The sequence below is a fragment of the Ornithorhynchus anatinus genome, chromosome 19 (assembly GCF_004115215.2).
Source record: "Ornithorhynchus anatinus isolate Pmale09 chromosome 19, mOrnAna1.pri.v4, whole genome shotgun sequence".
In the NCBI taxonomy this organism is placed as follows: Eukaryota; Metazoa; Chordata; class Mammalia; order Monotremata; family Ornithorhynchidae; genus Ornithorhynchus; species Ornithorhynchus anatinus.
Genome location: NC_041746.1, coordinates 27,511,496 through 27,529,302, shown reverse-complemented (window position 1 = coordinate 27,529,302; position 17,807 = coordinate 27,511,496). Strand labels below are relative to the sequence as shown.

The window sequence follows — 17,807 nt, the reverse complement described above, 5'->3', positions numbered from 1 at the left end:
CCAACAGCAGCACAGTGATGAACGCTAGCTTTGAATTCTGCTACTTAGGCAGTGCATTCACTCATTAAATTGTATTTATTGAGTGCTTACTGTGTGCAGAGCACTGTATTAAGCACTTGGAAGAGTACAGTGCAACAGTTAACAGACATATTCCTTGCCCACAACGATCTTACAGTCTAGAGGGGAGGAGACAGAGATCAGTACAAATAGATAAAATGACAGATATGTAGATAAATGCTGTGGGGCTGAGAGGGGGAAGAACAAAGGGAGCAAGTCAGGGAGATGCAGAAGGGAGTGGGAGAAGAGGAAAGGGGGAGCTTAGTCTGGAGAAGCCTCTTGGAGGAGATGTGCCTTCAATAAGGCTTTAAAAAGGGGGGAGAGTAATTGTCTGATTTGAGGAGAGAGGGGTTCCAAGAGTTCCAGGCATTATTGTCCAGTGATGCAAGAACAGACAAAGAAGCAGTAAACCAAATCAAGAAGTCTAGTGCATATTAATATGATGCCTGCATGGCATCGAGATTCTAACCAATCTAGAGACATGTAGAGTAATTCTATGGTCTGCTTATCTTGAACTTTTCCAATGTCACCTTAATGCCGTGCTTAACATGAAATGGCAAGAAAGAATCACAAAGTATAAAATTTCAGAACTCAGGATGCAAAATTGAAGTAATGTTCATTGTACCGCTATTTCACTGGGTGGCACATGTGTGGAGAATGAACACCCAACAGTTGTTCCAGAGTAAAATGAAATGGGTAAACTATCAAGAAATTTGAGCTCTTATGTGAAACAGAACTCCCCATCTTCCCACCCAAACTCTGTCCTCTCCCTGACTTTTCCAGCACTGTAGGCAGCACACAATCCTCTCTGTCTCATTAGCCCTTCATCTTAGCATTTTCTTTACTCGTCACTCCCATTGAATGCATATATTTCATCTGTCACCAAATCCGGTCAGTTCTACCTTCACAACATCACTAAAATCTGCCGTTTCCTCTCCATCTCAATTATTACTATGCTGATCCAAGCCCTTATCTTATCTCACCTTGGGTAACTCTTAGACCAAAGGCTTTGTAAAGATCATGACCCAAAGAGGGAAAAAACAAATCACAACAAATAGAGTGGGTACCAGATGCATAAAAGCAGCAAAGGACAATCTTTATGTGCTGAAGATGTGGAATGCATGGCAAATCATGCTTCTATCAGCCATACTTGTATATAGCATGGCTTAGTGGAAAGAGCGTGGGCTTGGGAGTCAGAGGATGTGGGTTCTAATCCCTGTTCCACCACTTGTCTGCTCTGAGATCATGGGCAAGCCACTTAACTTCTCTGTGCCTCAGTTACCTCATCTGAAAAATGGGGATTAAGACTGTGAGCCCTGCGTGGGACAACCTGATTACCTTGTATCTACTTCAGTGCTTAGAACAGTGCTTGGCACATAGTAAGCGCTAAACAAATACCATAATTATTACATACCGATAAAACCTTACTATCTGTTCCGTCATTGCCAAACCCAAACTATAGTTATATTTATAAATGTATCGATTTGCATGCTAGGTTGAGACTGGAAATAGGGTTAGTGCTCAAACAGACAATTTATCAGGAAACGATCTTTATTCATTTTATTTTCAATCAATTTGTAATATAGCTCACAAGGTGATGGTGAGGTATAAAGTGCAATCAGTTCAAAGAGAAAACAACAGAATCATAATTAAATAACATATAGTTATTGGGCATTAGTCTGCACATTTATTATATTATTTCACAATTTTTATCATGATATAGTGTTATTTGCATAAATTTTTATAATTTCATATAGTTTTTTGTTATTGAATCTGTGGCCAAGCCCATATGATTAAACATGTCTTCTTCTTTATTCAAGATCACTGTTGATTGAGGAACTTCAATTAATCAATTATAATATTTTCTCAAGTATTTACTGCATACAGAGCAATGTACTAAACATTTGGACATGCACCATGCACTAGGAGTTTATGGTCTAGCTATTGTTCCTCACTGTTAAATGCTAATAGTTGAAAACCCCACTATGCAATATAAGTTTAAACTGAAATATAGCTTTCTATGTGCCTTAATATATCTTTTGCTTGTTTTACATTAAGCACACTGGAAATGTGCATTTTACACTTGTAATGGAAAGTCTCTGAAGCTTGCAGAAATATTTTAGCTGTTCCCATATTTCTGTGATGAACTTTAACAACTTTGCTTTCAAATAAACAATTAGTGGAACTTTCTCCAAGGGACCGCTCAGATAATACAGTGAAGCTTACAGTAAAATTTGGAACTTCTGTTCCACAATTTCAAAACATGTTAAAAGCTAAGCCAACAGAAAATCCCCAACAGAATAGCTATGTCTGCTGCAGAAAAAGCAAGCAATGAAATTTTACTGGAATTATGTGCATAATATGCCTCAATTCTCCTTTTTTTTCTTGTCTACACCTTAGATGTAGAAATTGAAATGAAGTGACTAAGTTGTTTTAAAAAGTTTTTTATTGATAATAATTAATTAACATAAAATACACTGGGCTGGATGCTATAAAGCAGATTCTAATTAGCCATCGGAACCATACCAGGATCACCGTGAATATCATCAATATGCTATTACTGAGATTTGACAGTAAAATGATGTCTATTATGCCTATTTAATATATGATTTATGTATCCTGCACTGGGAATTATACACATAAATTCATTTCTAATCGCTTACCAAATTTTTCCCTATTAACTCTCAGGATATGTATTGGCAAGAGATCTTCCTGAATTAAATTAGTAGAAACCAGATTGGTTCTCTGAAATTAAAAGAGAAAATAATTAACTAAACCAGTGTATCTGGAGGACTTCTGACTCCACGAGCCTCTCCAAAACATCTCAGTACTCAGAGAGCTGATAGCACATGAGAAGCATCCTGGCCTAGTGGGTTGAGGACAGGCCTGGGAGTCAGAAGGACCTGGGTTCTAATCCCAGCTCTGCCACTTGTCTGCTGCGTGACCATGGGCAAGTCAGTCAATTTCTCTGTGCTCTGTCTTCTTTGTGCTCTATGCCTCAGTTCCCTCATCTGTAAAATGGGGGTTAAGACTGTGAACCCCATGTAGGACAGGGACTGTGTCCAACCTGATGAGCATAAATCTAGCCCATAGTAAGTGCTTAACAATTATCATATATTTAAAAAAAAATAGAGAACTCCAAGTGGGTGGAGAAGCAGAATGAGGCAAAGAGGGAATAACGTTTTCTAATCTGGAAATCCTTTTGGATGCAACTGACAAAGAAGGAGGGGATTTTCTATTCCTAAAACATTCAGCTCCTTTGCAAGTTGGGGGTCAAGACATAGAGGCTGTGGAAAATTGGACTTTATGCCTTAATCAAGCCCACAAGATCCTGTCCCCAAAAGGCCAGAATTGTCCAACCGGGAATAGAGTTGGAAATAACTTCATCCTCTAGACTGTAAGCTCACTGTGGGCAGGGAATGTGTCTGCTTAACGTTATATTGTACTCCCCTAAACTCTTAGTACAGTGCTCTGCACACAGTAAACACTCAATTAATACAACTGAATGAATGAATGAAATTTCTCATGAACTCATATAGAACATCTGAGCTGTTCTATTCGGGGGTGACATCTACAAAAATCAAGAATTTTATGTCTCAAGTAATCTCAAAGTAGTCACAAATACTCAAAGCCTCAGAGAAGTTTTGGGGAAATGGATTCTCTCTGGAGTGAATGGGGGTCCAAAGCTCATGCAGTGTGACCTAGTGGAAAAAGCACAGGGCCGAGAGTCAGGAGACTAGTGATTTATTCCCAGTTTTTTCACTTAATAATAATATTAATAATGGTGGTATTTGTTAAGCACTTACTATGTGCCAAGCACTGTTCTAAGCACTGGGGTAGATTTACAGGGTAATCAGGTTGTCCCATATGGGGCTCACAGTCTTAATCCCCATTTTAGAAATGAGGTAACTGAGGCACAGAGAAGTTAAGGAACTTGCCCAAGGTCACACAGCAGACAAGTGGTGGAGCCAGGATTAGAACCCATGACCTCTGACTACCAAGCCCAGGCTCTTTCCATTAAGCCACGCTGCTTTTAATAGTAATGATGGCATTTGTGAGGCATTTACTATGTGCCAAGCACTATTCTAAGCACCGGGGTAGATACAAGGTCATCAGGTTGTCCCACGTGGAGGTCACAGTTTTCATCCCCATTTTACAAATGAGGAAACTGAGGCAAAGAGAAGTGAAGCGACTTGTCCAAAGTCAAATAGCAGACAAGTGGCAGAGTTGGGATTAGAACCCACTACCTTTGACTCCCAAGCCCCTAAGCCTCGCTGCTTCCCACTTTCCTTCTGTGTGATCTTGGGCAAGACAACTTCTCTAAGCCTCAGTTTCCTCCTCTTTAAAATGGGGATTAAGTACCTGCTTTCCTTCCCACTTAGACTGTGAGCCCTGGGTGGGACAGGTATTCTCTCCAAACTGATTGTCCTGTATCTATACCGGTGTTACATACAGTTCTTATGGCATAAAATGTACTGAACAACTAAACCAAATAAGTTACTAATGAAGACATGAGCCTATCGACTCATTTTGCAAGTTTAGACTGGACTTTGCCTTATTTCTCTTAGAGCTAATAAACGCTATGGCTGTTGCCTATCAAAGAGACCATGGGAATTAATAGATAGAAGGAGAGGGGAGAGGGAAAAGCCATTTAAAACTATGATGCATGTTGGATGAAATAAACCCTATTGACAGTACTCTCTACTTGATAGCTTTTTTCACTATCTGGTAATTGCAGATTTTGTAAATAGATTAAAAAGTATAAAAAGTATAGAGATCACATTATATGGGTACAGCATATAGTTTAAATGGACACAACATGCTGCTTTGGAAAAACCAGATGAATTCTAGTAAAATACTCGAACACCACTGAATGGCTGTTTTATTGCAACTTTAATAAAAATCAACGGCCACTTTAATAGCTGCATCTACACATTCTGCTTGAGATTTCCAATTATGATTTTCCCAGCAGCAAACAAAAACAAAATTAACATCAACTGCAGCCCCCCCAGCCTAAACTATATTGCTAATGAACTCCCAAGTACTCTCAAAGAAAACTCTCGATGCAAAACAATAAGGTGGGAATTACTGTAATAATCTAAATGTTGAAAGGGAGAAAAGAATTATTGAAATGCAGAAAGGTATTTGGTTGTCGTGATCCCATTAACCTTGTTGTTACCACAGCAAATTCAGACTGGCACTTTCATACCGGTACGGCTCTTGAATAGCACGCAGAAATTCCTATTTTTCTATTGTAATCTTCAATAGTTTGGATTTACTTCATGATAAGAATTTTTATCTGCATACATGAATTGACTAGAATTTTCCCCAGCCATATCTCCAATAAAGTCACACATTTGTTTAGAAGAAATGTTTGGTTGCTTTAAAATTGGAAATCTTACTGAACACAGATTTAATAAAAAAATAAAAAACAAGCCTTTTTTGATAGAAGGATTTATCTTTAAATGCCTGGTTCTTTGTGGAACTGTTTAAACCATTATCCCCAAACTGTGCTTACTTGATTTGACATTTTGATGGGGGAGTTGAAGGGGCTAGAGGTAGCAATTTGATGGCCCAGCGGTGGACCTGGTAGGAGGGTAGGGGGCCAGGGGCTAAAGAGGGTTTTGGGGGGTAAAGGGAGGCTTTAGAAAGTGGAAGTACTTGCCAATCCAGGAGAACCTCCCTTTAAATCTCCCCCTTCTTTGATGGAGTCCGGGAGGAGTTGATTATGGGTTCCCATACTACCCCTAACAAGATAGTTTAAGAGATGGCACTACTGGATCAGCAGCAATTTTCCTCTGAATCTCTAACCTTCCTCCCATTCCCCTAATCAAGACTGGGAAAGGTCATTTTTTCTACCCATTCTCCCATAACTCACTTTTCAACCCGCCCCTTATGGGAGTGTGTCCCTCCCCCACACTCAACCACCTCTCTGCTCTCTGCCACTGTTTTCTCTCTTCTTATACCTTTTTCCCTCTAGACTGTGGACAGGAATCACATCTACCAGCTCCATTGTACTGTACTTACCCAAGTGCTCTGCATCAGTAAACACTGGTAAACATCATCAGTTGATTGCCCCTCACCTCACTATTCCAAACTCCTTCGTCCATCTGACTCCCTGATTACCAATCTTCCTTTTTTTCTTTTTTTATGGTATTTGTTAAGTGCTTACTATGTTCCAGGATCTGAACTAAGTGCTGAGGTAGATACACGATAATTAGGTTGGATTTAGTTCATGTCCCACTTGGGGTTGTCTTTCCTCTACTCTTGCCATCCTTGTTTCCTGACTGCTGTCCAACACCTATCTCTCCCCTTGCTTCCATCTCTTTTCCTTTCTCTCTCCCTCTCCCTCTCTTTTTCTCCATCTTCCCCCTTGCTGGTTCCTTTCCCTTCAAACACAAAATCTATAGCACAGACCTTCAGCAATGTGGTTTAGCCAGTCAGACTCCCTCTACCCTCCAACTGCAGCAAATACTAAGCAGCCTAGGAGTGAGGCAAGGGCTGTGCCACTCACCAGGATGGGGGCAAACCTGGAAATGCATCACCTGGACCATTACCCACTTCCCCCCAACCCTAAAACTAGTTCCCATTGTCCAGTCTCATTAGGCTTACCTGTGCTGGATGTCCCTGAATTTTGTGGCTTTTCCAGCAAATGAGGCCTCCGAATAGAGAAGCAGCATGGGTTAGTGGATAGACCAGGTACTGGGGGGCAGAAGGACCTGTGTTCTAATCCTGCCTCACATCTACTGTGTGACCTTGGGCAAGTCATTTAACTTCTCTGGGCCTCAGTTGCCTCCTCTGTAAAATGGGGATTAAGAGTGTGAGACCTATGTGGGAAAGAGACTGTGTCTAACCTGATTAACTTGTATCTATCCCTTTATGTGCTTGGCGCATGGTAAGTGCTTAACAAGTATCATAATTATTATTATATTATATCATTATTATTATTATTATTTTTAGACTCCAAATTGCTTAGGCCTGGCTGCTGTAGGTCATGAAATGAACTCAGGAAGCTTTTCCTAAGCAAGGGGAGCTGGCTAACTTCCAGTGTGCTGGGTCACAGTCTTGGCCTCCCATTCTAACTGGATGTAATGTTTTCCTTCACTGTCCACATGAAATGTTTTTTTTGTTCCTGTTTGAGCCCAAGTTCAAATATCCAGCCATGGATTTGTCCGGATTTGTCCAGCTGCTTTAGAATGTCTTCTCTAGCACTACTTCCTTTAAGGATGACCAAGCTCATTCTCTGAGCAATGATCCCACCTCAGCAGTTGGAAAAGTGCCTTTGGAACCCTACTCCTTGAAAGATGCTTGGTGAAGTACTATGTAAATGATGGACACAGCCAGCCCACTCTCAGAAAAGACTCATGGGTTCCTGAGCTACAGAGGAGGGAAGGGGAGTAGAACAGTGTGTGGGGGACATAACTATCATCAACATCATCACCGACAGTATTCATATTATCATCAATATAATTTTAATCATCTATAGTATTCCTTGAGTGCTTCATGTGCTCGAGGCACTCTTCTGATTTTCTGACTTTCTAACTTCATTCCTCCCTTCTCCAGACTGTGGCCCCAATAAGATGCATAGTTCCAGCACCACCCGACCTCAGCTTTCCTTGATTACAGGCTCCTTATGGGGAAGGAATGTTGTGACTTGCTTCTGGTGTATTTTTCCAAGCTCTGAGAGCAGCATTCTGCCCTCAGTAGTGACTCAATAAAAATCACTGATTGATTTTCCCCTCGACTTCCGCTCTACCCCTGAAGTCCTGGGCCAATGACATTCCCAACTCTACTTACTCACTGACATCTCAGGTCCTGAATTCTACAGCAGTTGATTTTGACCTCCCCTTCATCCTGCAGCTCACTCCAGTTTTCATGCCCCCTAAATCTTTAATTGAATGGATTTCGGTGAGGATTTCCCTAACTTCATCCAGTTAAGGAGAGTTTATAATAAAAGTACTTTGGACAGCTCTTCTGGGGACTACTCTTTCAGTCCGGCATAGCTACTTTTATGGTACTGCTTTTATGATGTTCGCTTTGTTCTGAGAAACATGAGCAGCTTCCTCCCTCTTGAAGTGCCTTTAAATTCAACAGTCAGGGAGTTGGAAATTCAAACAATATTTGAAGTTTGTAAACACCAAGGGGGTGTGACAGGCTGAGTTGATGGAGAGCTCATCCTTTTGGGCTCTGGGTAATCCAAGATTTAAAAAAAAAAGAAACTCTTAGGGCCACCCTAGTTTGTATCATTTTCATTTTAAGTCACTAATCTACTAGAGAACATACTCAGTTATGCAATGTTCTTTTATGAAGTGATTTTGCCACCCCCGCCCACTTCAATGTGTCTGTCAGTGGTTTATGCTGTGTCAGTAGAGTGAATTCCCTGAATGTTTCTAACTCTGTGCTATTGAACCACACACACAGAATCATGATTCAAAGCCACCCTGTCCCTGACAGCCACACGCTGAGCAGGAGCAATAAGGAAACCAGGAAAACCATTCATTTGAGTTCTAAATTAGGGGTTTTCCACCCTCAGAATCCATCGCCTCAGCCAAGCTTTTACCGACATCAATGGTGTGTTAAATTGTTCAAACTCATTGTGCATGGGTATGGAATGTCTTTTATCTGGTGAAAAAAAGTTCCTTGAAACTAACCTTCTTCGTTCACATCAGTTCTTTGGGGAAAATTGGATTTGCTCAACGGAGGCTTGGTGCTATGTGTCGGGGGTGGGAGGTGAGAAAGACAAGGCCCTGAGGGGACGGGGGATTAAGTAAATTCACTTCCCCTTGGCGAGGAGCAGTAGGAGGGATGTGCAAAGCGCCACTTGGTAGTTCCACTCTTAAGATTCCCCACCTATTGCCAGCTTCAAGCCCTGTTGCCATGATCCTCCCTCTCTTTAGCCACAGGCCTCACCCAGCACAAGTGAATAAAGGCTCCCCTGGCTTCTGTGCCCCCCTTCTAGTGCAGGGCTGGCAAGCCCAGTGAAATCATCACTGACTTGTGAGTTTTGGGGAGATTCAGCCCTCTGGAGAAAAATATTCCTGGAAGGGACTGCTAGAGTTTGTGAAGAGCTGCTAAACAGCAATTAGAGACCCTTCCCACTTCAAAGCATGCCTCCATGAAGCAGCTATTGATGTTGGACTCTCTCCCCTGCCTTCACACCCTTCCACTCCACAATGTCCCCTCCCAGATCTCTTTGACATGGAGAACCTCACCCTTTTGCAAATATTTGTACGTCTGTTCCCGCCATTAGAATGTAAACTCACTGAGGGCAGAGATCATGCCTCACGCTTGTTAAAATTTCCCAAGTACATAGCAGAGTGTATTTCACCCCGTGTGGGCTCTTTAAATACTATTTCTACTACTACTACCAGCATGGTTCTCCTTTCCCATGGCCTGACAGAAGAGGAAGAGGAATCTTCAAATCCTTCGGCCCAGAGAGATGATGTATAAGAGAGCCACCCATACCCTTATTCAAAGTCAATTAGATCCATCCCTTGGGCTCTGTTTTCCTCTGACAAATGAGTCTTCACCTCCTTCAGCAAAGGATCCTTACGTGTAACGGATGTTGATGGGCAGTACTGGTAAACTCTACTGCTTGTCCAGAGCAAGGTTAGTGCTCAATCCTGTTATGTCTTGGGCTCAAAATCCTCTTCCCTTTATCCCCTGACCTTTCTGGTTTGCACGAGAGGGCTATAAGAACAGGGTAAAATGGATGGGCAGCTTGCTTCACTCACTCATTCCTTCAGTCTCTGAGGGCAAAGCCACTCCCCACCCCAAGATAAATCCAACACAAATTTATTTGATTAAAATCACATTTACAATGGCAAAAAGAAGGTATCTTTCTGGAATACAAAACTTACAGCATTTGATTCTCTTCTCTCTCTCTCTCTCTGCCTCTCACTCTCTCTCTGTTTTAATATTAATAAGTACTTATTATGTGTCAAGCACTGATCTAAGCCCTGGGGTAGATACAAGTCCTCAGTTTAGACATATTCCCTGTCCTACATAGGACTCACAGTCTAAGCATGAAATAATGCTTTTATACTTGAGACAAAGGAAACAGAAGATATTGGCTCCTATCACTACTCTCCCCTACAAAGTTCTGGAAATTTTACAAAAAAAATAAAGACAAATAGCAGCAGGGAATTTGGGGAGGAAACAGGATACCAACCAGTGGGTTGGTAGAGATGAGCCAGTGTTGGAAGGGCAGCATGGTCTAATGGATAGAGCAAGGACTTGGAAGTCAGTAGGATCTGGGTTTTAATTCTGGCTCTGCCACTTATCTGCTGTGTGATCTTGAACAAGTCACTTAATTTGTCTATGCCTCAGTTACCGCATCTGTAACTGTGAGCCCCATGTGGAACATGGATTGAGTCCAACCTGATTAACTAGAATCTTCCTCTGCACTTAGTATAGTGTCTGGTACATAGTAAGCACTTAATAAATATATGTATACATGTATACAGCAGGAATCTCCGAGCATATTTAGAAACTATAATTCGGTTCTGATTACTGATCTCTCTGCTGCCATCTAAAATACCAAGTGTGGCTTTGGTGGGGTGGCTTTAGCTGGATACAATTAGGATAAAATGTTGAAGTACATGAATAATTTGTATTCTACTAAGCAGTGAGGTAAATAGAAGATAATCAAAACAAAGTCCCAGTCCCCTGGGGCTCACAGTCTAAGGAGATGGAAAAACAGATATTGAATCCCTATTTTCCAGATGAGGAAACTAAGGCACAGAGAAGTTAAATGACCGGCCCAAGGTCACACACCAGGCAAGTGTTGGAGCATCTCCTGACTCCCAAGCCCATACCCTTTCCACTTGGCCAAACTGCTTCCATTCTGTGGTCTGACTCCCTTTTCAGCTTCTTTTCCCAGCCACCAGACACCAGATCAAAGGAAATAATTAAATAAACTATTAGCCATTCAGTTTGACCCTTGATCATCTATTTCATTGCATATTCAGTTCTGTTAAAAGGAGGGATGAGCCAAATTTGGGGAGGAAGGAGAGTGGGGGCAAGTGGGGAAGCTGATGTGAGAGAGAGGCTCTACAGGGATGGAGCGGGGATACACAAACCCCTCACTTGTCCACTCACAAAGTATCTGTGCTGGACACCAACCAAATCACCTGATCCCAGGCTGCTGGTCAGGCAGCAGCCATGGGAACCAAACACTCCAAAACACTGTGGGCTGGGCATCAATGCAATTTCAACTGGACCCAGTTGTCGTAGTGCCACTTAATCCTTGCAAATCAACCCACGTTTCTTTGGAATAACTAATCTCTTTAACCTCTGCTTACTTTCTCCCCAGAGAGAGCTGACCTCATACTATGGATTGGGCGGGACCAGGCCTTACTGGACATCGAAAAGAGCATTCTGGGGCATTTTCCGAGCTCACTGAGTGTTCAGATAGCCATGTTCTAAACAGCTGAGGGGTCGTTTGTTCATGAAACTCGTTTGTTTCCCTTCCACTAGGACTTCCTCCCACGTATTTCTCCCTGGGTCCCTCTGAAGTCCACACAACCGAAGGCAGGGGTTATGAAGTCGATCCTAGATGGCCTCGCCGATACGACCTTCCGAACCATCACCACGGATCTGCTCTACGTGGGCACCAATGATATTCAGTACGAAGACCTCAAAGGTGACATGGCGTCCAAGCTAGGTTACTTCCCCCAGAAATTCCCTCTGACCTCCTCCAGAGGGAATCCCTTCCAGGAAAAGATGACGGCGGGCAACGACCTCCTGGTAGCCCCGTTGGACCCGATCAACATCACAGAGTTCTATAATAACAAGTCACTGTCCTCCTACAAAGGCAATGAGGAGAACATACAGTGTGGGGAAAACTTTATGGACATGGAGTGCTTTATGATTCTCAACCCCAGCCAGCAGCTGGCCATCGCTGTGCTCTCCCTCACCCTGGGCACGTTCACGGTCCTGGAGAACCTGCTGGTGTTGTGTGTCATCCTGCACTCCCGTAGCCTCCGCTGCCGGCCCTCCTACCACTTCATCGGCAGCTTGGCCGTGGCCGACCTCCTGGGCAGCGTCATTTTCGTCTACAGCTTTGTCGACTTCCACGTGTTCCACCGGAAAGACAGTCCCAACGTTTTCCTCTTCAAACTGGGTGGGGTGACGGCCTCCTTCACCGCCTCGGTGGGCAGCCTTTTCCTCACGGCGATAGACAGGTACATTTCCATCCACAGGCCGCTGGCATACAAGAGGATCGTCACCCGGCCCAAGGCAGTGGTGGCCTTTTGCGTGATGTGGACCATCGCCATCGTCATAGCGGTCCTTCCGCTCCTGGGGTGGAACTGCAAGAAGCTCGAATCCGTTTGCTCAGACATTTTCCCTCTCATCGATGAGACCTACCTGATGTTCTGGATCGGGGTGACCAGCGTGCTCCTGCTGTTCATCGTGTACGCATACATGTATATCCTGTGGAAGGCTCACAGTCATGCGGTCAGGATGATCCAGAGGGGCACACAGAAGAGCATAATTGTCCACGCTTCGGAGGACGGCAAAGTGCAGGTCACCAGGCCCGACCAAACCCGCATGGACATCAGGCTGGCCAAAACCCTGGTCCTCATCCTGGTGGTCCTGATCATCTGCTGGGGCCCGCTCCTCGCCATCATGGTCTACGACGTCTTTGGGAAAATGAACAAGCTCATTAAGACCGTCTTTGCCTTCTGCAGTATGCTGTGCTTGCTGAACTCCACCGTGAACCCCATCATCTACGCTCTGAGGAGCCAGGACCTTCGGCATGCTTTCCGGAGCATGTTCCCCAGCTGCGAGGGGACGACGGCCCAGCCGCTGGATAACAGCATGGAGTCCGATTGCCAGCACAAACACGCAAACAGCGCGGGCAACGTCCACCGGGCCGCGGAGAGCTGCATCAAGAGCACAGTTAAGATTGCCAAAGTGACCATGTCTGTGTCCACGGACACTTCTGCCGAGGCTTTGTGAGTCTAAAACCGCTCATCCGCGCTGTGGGGAAAGAGATCAGTTCCAAACAAAAAAAAGAGCGAGACTTACAGGAGTCTGTCCTCTCACTGGTTAGATTGTTAGGTTTTTTCCATACTCAGCTACACCCTGATGGTCCCAGGTCTCATTCCATCCATCAGTTCTCCTGCATTTTCAATGGTCAGGCATGCTGACATGTACTTTTTCCGAAAGTTCTCGACGAGGAAAGTTGGTTCGCGGACTTCAGCAAGAATAAATCATTGAATGATCCATCGCCTGATGTCACCCACAAAAAATATATGTTCCTTCAAAAATTACAGAAAAAAACCTTTGGAGCAAGATTCAAAACTTAAGCATCCTTCTATTATAACTCCATCAAAATAAGTAAAAATCCTGTAAGCCTAATTTTCGTTATAATGTGAAATGTATTAAATGTCTATAAGTAACAGAGGTTTCCATTTCTTTTCCAGTGCTATAGTTCTGAGTTAGAAATCTTTTGCAAATGTGTCGTGTCCCGTGAGACGTGTACCCGTGTTTATTACATGTTACTTATATTTGTCTAATTAAGCAAAGTGAAAAGGTTGACTTCTAGAGAAACAGGGCAAAACGGGCAGTGTAAAAATTCCAGTGGAAACACTTCTCTGAAGACACCCATGATTTAACTTTAGAAACCTTACACTCTACTCTCCTCATTGATTTCTACTACTAAATTCATTTGATATTTGAGATCCCCATGAATCTTAATTTCTATATTAGCAGAACACAAAAATAACCACAGGGAACTTCAGAACATCCGTGGGAAATGAAAGAGCCCACAGTTGAGTTGTAAGAATAATTAGCACTGTATTTTTCACAAGGATGTTTCTTGTCTTCTGGACTATGACTGATTTATCGGGTAAAGTATGAATGGGACTGGAAGAGAAAATGAGTATTTGCTTCATCGAGTGGCAACTGAAATTTTTAAGTCTTTAGCTAAAACTGGACCTCTGAAGACAGCATGTGTCAATCACAATGTATAATCTTATCACTGTGCAGTTGGTGTATACTTGAAGAGTATTTCATTCTTTTATCCCGGGTCCGAGTAGATCCTTTTATACCTGGGATCTAATGAGTCTTCATTTAAAATAAATAAATAAATAAATGAAAAGTATTGTCTGGGTTAGAAAAGTGTACTGTGTGTGAGTGTGTATATAAATGTGTGTGTATGTGTGTATGTGTGTGTGTGTACATGTTCTGTAAATAAATGTGGGTCTGAGTAATATTACATCGGTAGGAAACTGTGACCAGGTGTAAACTGTACTTCTCGCGCTCTTTGCACATGAATTCAGTTTCTAAAATTGAGTTCTTCCAACCTATTGATGATGACAATACCAACTTAGATATTCAGAAAACACTTGTTAGTTCATCTTGAGAAGAACTCAAGGCTAACAAGAGCGATACCCTTTTAGTATTGATTGCAGACAATGATTAGAAAGAAACAATGGGTGAAAAATATTCAATTGGACATCCTTACAGTCTTAAAATTTGTAAAGGCTAGAATTGGTTTTTGATGTTTTAAAAGAGCTCCAACAACACGAGGTAAATCTAGGGAGCTGACATCTCATTTTAAAAAGGTAAAAATTGCAGAATAATCATGAAAAATTGAAAAGACAGTAAAAAAATGGCTTCTGTAGCCAGTGTGATGCCAGTTCACCAAGGCACTACGGAAATCTCAAGCCTTCTAAAGAGTTAAGTCATGCCGAGCCTGAGGTCTATGGCCTGTGCTTAAAACTGGAATAATTTGAATTTTGCTTTGAACACTACTGAAACCCCACCCATTTTCCACCTCCACTATGCTCTGTAGATGTGGGCTCAAGGGGCTGGATTAAGATTGATTTTCCTCTGGAAGAAGTGATGATTGACAGATAAACTTCTTGAGAAATCAGCCAGATTTTTAGAAATCCCATCCTTTAGACCTGAATCTTTCTGGTCGTTGGTCTGCTCAGGACAACTGACAGTGTGTTGTTAAATTTTGTCTGGAGGTGTGGGGGGGGTGGTAGGGAAAAAAAATCACACTCTGGGGTGAACAAAAATCTTTATAAGAGCCATTTTTGAAACTGTCTTCTTGTGAATGCAATGCAAATTTTATAGATTGTCGTTGTGCATTCAAGATCTAAATTGTTTGTAATAAATCAAGGGACAATGGGGCTGTCAGCACTAAACTTGGTGCTTATTGATATAATATGAAATTGCATCCTGTGAAATATCACTGCCATTTACATACATGAGTTTAAGACCAGTTCTGTAGATCATTTGTCATTTTTTAATACTGCTTACTAACTAGTGACTGAAACTCTCCCCAGTGAAAAAAAAATACTTCTTAGAATTAGGATTCGTTTACCAATCCTAGCCTTTATCCAGATTCCCTGGGTTTAAACAGATCTTCAATATGAGTTTCTTTCAAAAGTTCAAATTTTAAAGGACTTCTTTTTGGTGAAAGCCCAGCACCCCACATTTAGGGTGGCCATTCATCTGGTTTTACACAGGACAATCTGGTTTTCAGTTGATCTGCCCTCGCCTGAATACACAGAGGGGGCGAGGGATAATTGGGGAAGGGGTGTCTGGTATTCTTGAGAGCCACCAGTGTCCACTCTACCCACATCTAGTCTTTCTAAAGCTTGCCACCAGGGCCATGCCTTCATAAAAGGCTGAAGAACCACCTGGCTTTGTGTTGTCAGGGAGATGATCCAGGCACAGTCTCTATTAGGCTTGCTCTATATAGCCACAATTCACCAGATGGTTTAGGCGGGAATTTTTTTTTTGCCTGAATTATCCATAGAATGGATGGAAACATCAGCTATGGGTGGGAAAGTCTAGTGGGATAGAAAGAGAGAGAGAGAGAGAGAGAGAAAGAGCGAGATTGACCTAAATAATCCAGAACTACTGTCTACACTGTGGAAATTCATGGAGTAAATGCCAACCCCTCTCTTTGGGTTGGGTAGGTCTGGCATCAGAAATCAGTGGATTGCCCATAGTTAGATCATCTCTGCAGGATGTAGGAACCAAAGCCAGGAGAGACTTTAGCCCAAAACCAATAGCACCAGCGTGCTCATCAACTTCAAGTGTTTTGTATTTGTCCAAGAGATCAATTACATCATGTGCAAAATTAGATTCTTAAAAATCTAATTGTATATTTGTATAATACTAAAAGAAAAAAAAATCTCCTAGATGCTCTGCAATGGTTATAAGAGTTTTCTCGCACTGGCCTCTGCTGATGAAATGTTGACGAAGCCTATTGACAGACAAAACATTTTATCAACTAATATTGGTTTGAATGTATGTAAATAAGTTTAAAACACATCTGAAGTAAAAATAGTGGCTAAAGAGAAATGTTTTCCAGATGGGACCGTTTGTTTAAGTTGCTGCAGCATCTTAAAAGAGAAACTCCTTTGTATTGGGCCTTGGAGGGAGTATGGTAAGGAGACCAGATTATCTGAACTTTTATTTCCAAAAGTACAAAGTGGAGAACACAACTCTTTATTGTATGTAAATCTAACATTATTACTTTCTCTTAGAAGAATATTGTACTGTTAGATGTTTGTTGAGCTGATAACATCCCTGCAACCGCGGCAATATGTTTCTGTTAGTAATCTGTATAATACTTTGTACACAAGTACTGGTAAAATTGTCATTTACGTAGCTTCAATCATTCAACTACCTAGAGCAGAGTAGTACTCCTGTAATATTTACAATGTATTACGACCGTACTATATTTTATTTCTATAATGTAATTAAACTGTTATTTATTCAGAGAGAAAACTCTTCATTCTGTGGTCTGAAATTTAAAATCATCTGTAATCTAATAAAACCCTACATTTCCAAGGAGGGCACAGAGTGTTCCTGGGAGGTAGTCTCTCAGTTCATAGCCTGTTGCTGAAGCCTTTGTGTTTTTTATGGTGTTCGTTTATCAATCAATCTGGCACCACAGTAAGTGCTGGGGTAGATACAAGCTAATCAGGTTGGATTCAGTCCATCTCCCACTGGGGGCTCACAGTCTTAATCCCCATTTTACAGTTGAGGAAACTGAGGAACAGAAAAGTTAAATTCATTCAATCGTATTTATTGAGCACTTACTATGTGCAGAGCACTGTACTAAGCACTTGGAATGTACAGTTCAGCAACAGATAGAGACAATCCCTACCCCTCAACAGGCTACTTGCCCAGGGTCACTCAGTAAACAAGTGGTAAAGCCGGGATTAGAACCTAGGTCCTTCTGACTCCCAGGCCCAGGCTCTTTCCACCATGTTCCCTGCCCACAAGGAACTTAAACTCAAATGGGGGAGACATAGTTAAGTGTGAGACTCAAAAGTCTGATGTGTGCCCGTAACTTTCAGCATTTTTGGCACACACGAAGAGTTTCTTGCCGCACAAGCGTATTTCCCCAAATGGAGCCTGTCTCTCTGTTCGAGCCTGCCACTTAATGCCCTCATCCTCTGGGAGCCTTTGTTCAACTGGAGGCTGCTCTCCCACTGACTACCCACCAGGCTGATCTGTAATAGCTGTTTCAGGCTCCATTTCTATTTTGCATTGTTTGAGGCTGTGCTTCACCCCATCTATAAATTATTAGGTCAGTACATTCAGCAAACAATAAAGAAACACAAAGAAAACAGACTCTATCACCCGCATGCAAAAGTCCTCAGTTTGCAAAGAACAGCACAACTAATGAAAACAACTAATCGATGAGTAGGCAGATGAGCATTATCAGTAAAACCCAAATTCCAACAGTGGGTACAATACAATGGGTAGAATTC

The 17,807-nt window shown here is 42.2% G+C and overlaps 1 protein-coding gene across 4 annotated transcripts in view; it reads left to right on the top strand.

Moving 5' to 3' along the window:
- The window catches only part of CNR1 (cannabinoid receptor 1), a 31,599-nt gene extending 14,708 nt beyond the window's left edge, over positions 1-16,891 (top strand). For all 4 annotated transcript variants that reach the window (XM_007670747.2, XM_029047022.1, XM_007670749.2 and 1 more), the window contains one exon: positions 11,536-16,891. In XM_007670747.2, the coding sequence (XP_007668937.2) occupies positions 11,599-13,020 (1,422 nt within the window). In that variant the 5' untranslated portion in view covers positions 11,536-11,598 and the 3' untranslated portion in view covers positions 13,021-16,891. The remainder of the gene's footprint in view (positions 1-11,535) is intronic.
- Positions 16,892-17,807: the final 916 nt, after the last annotated feature.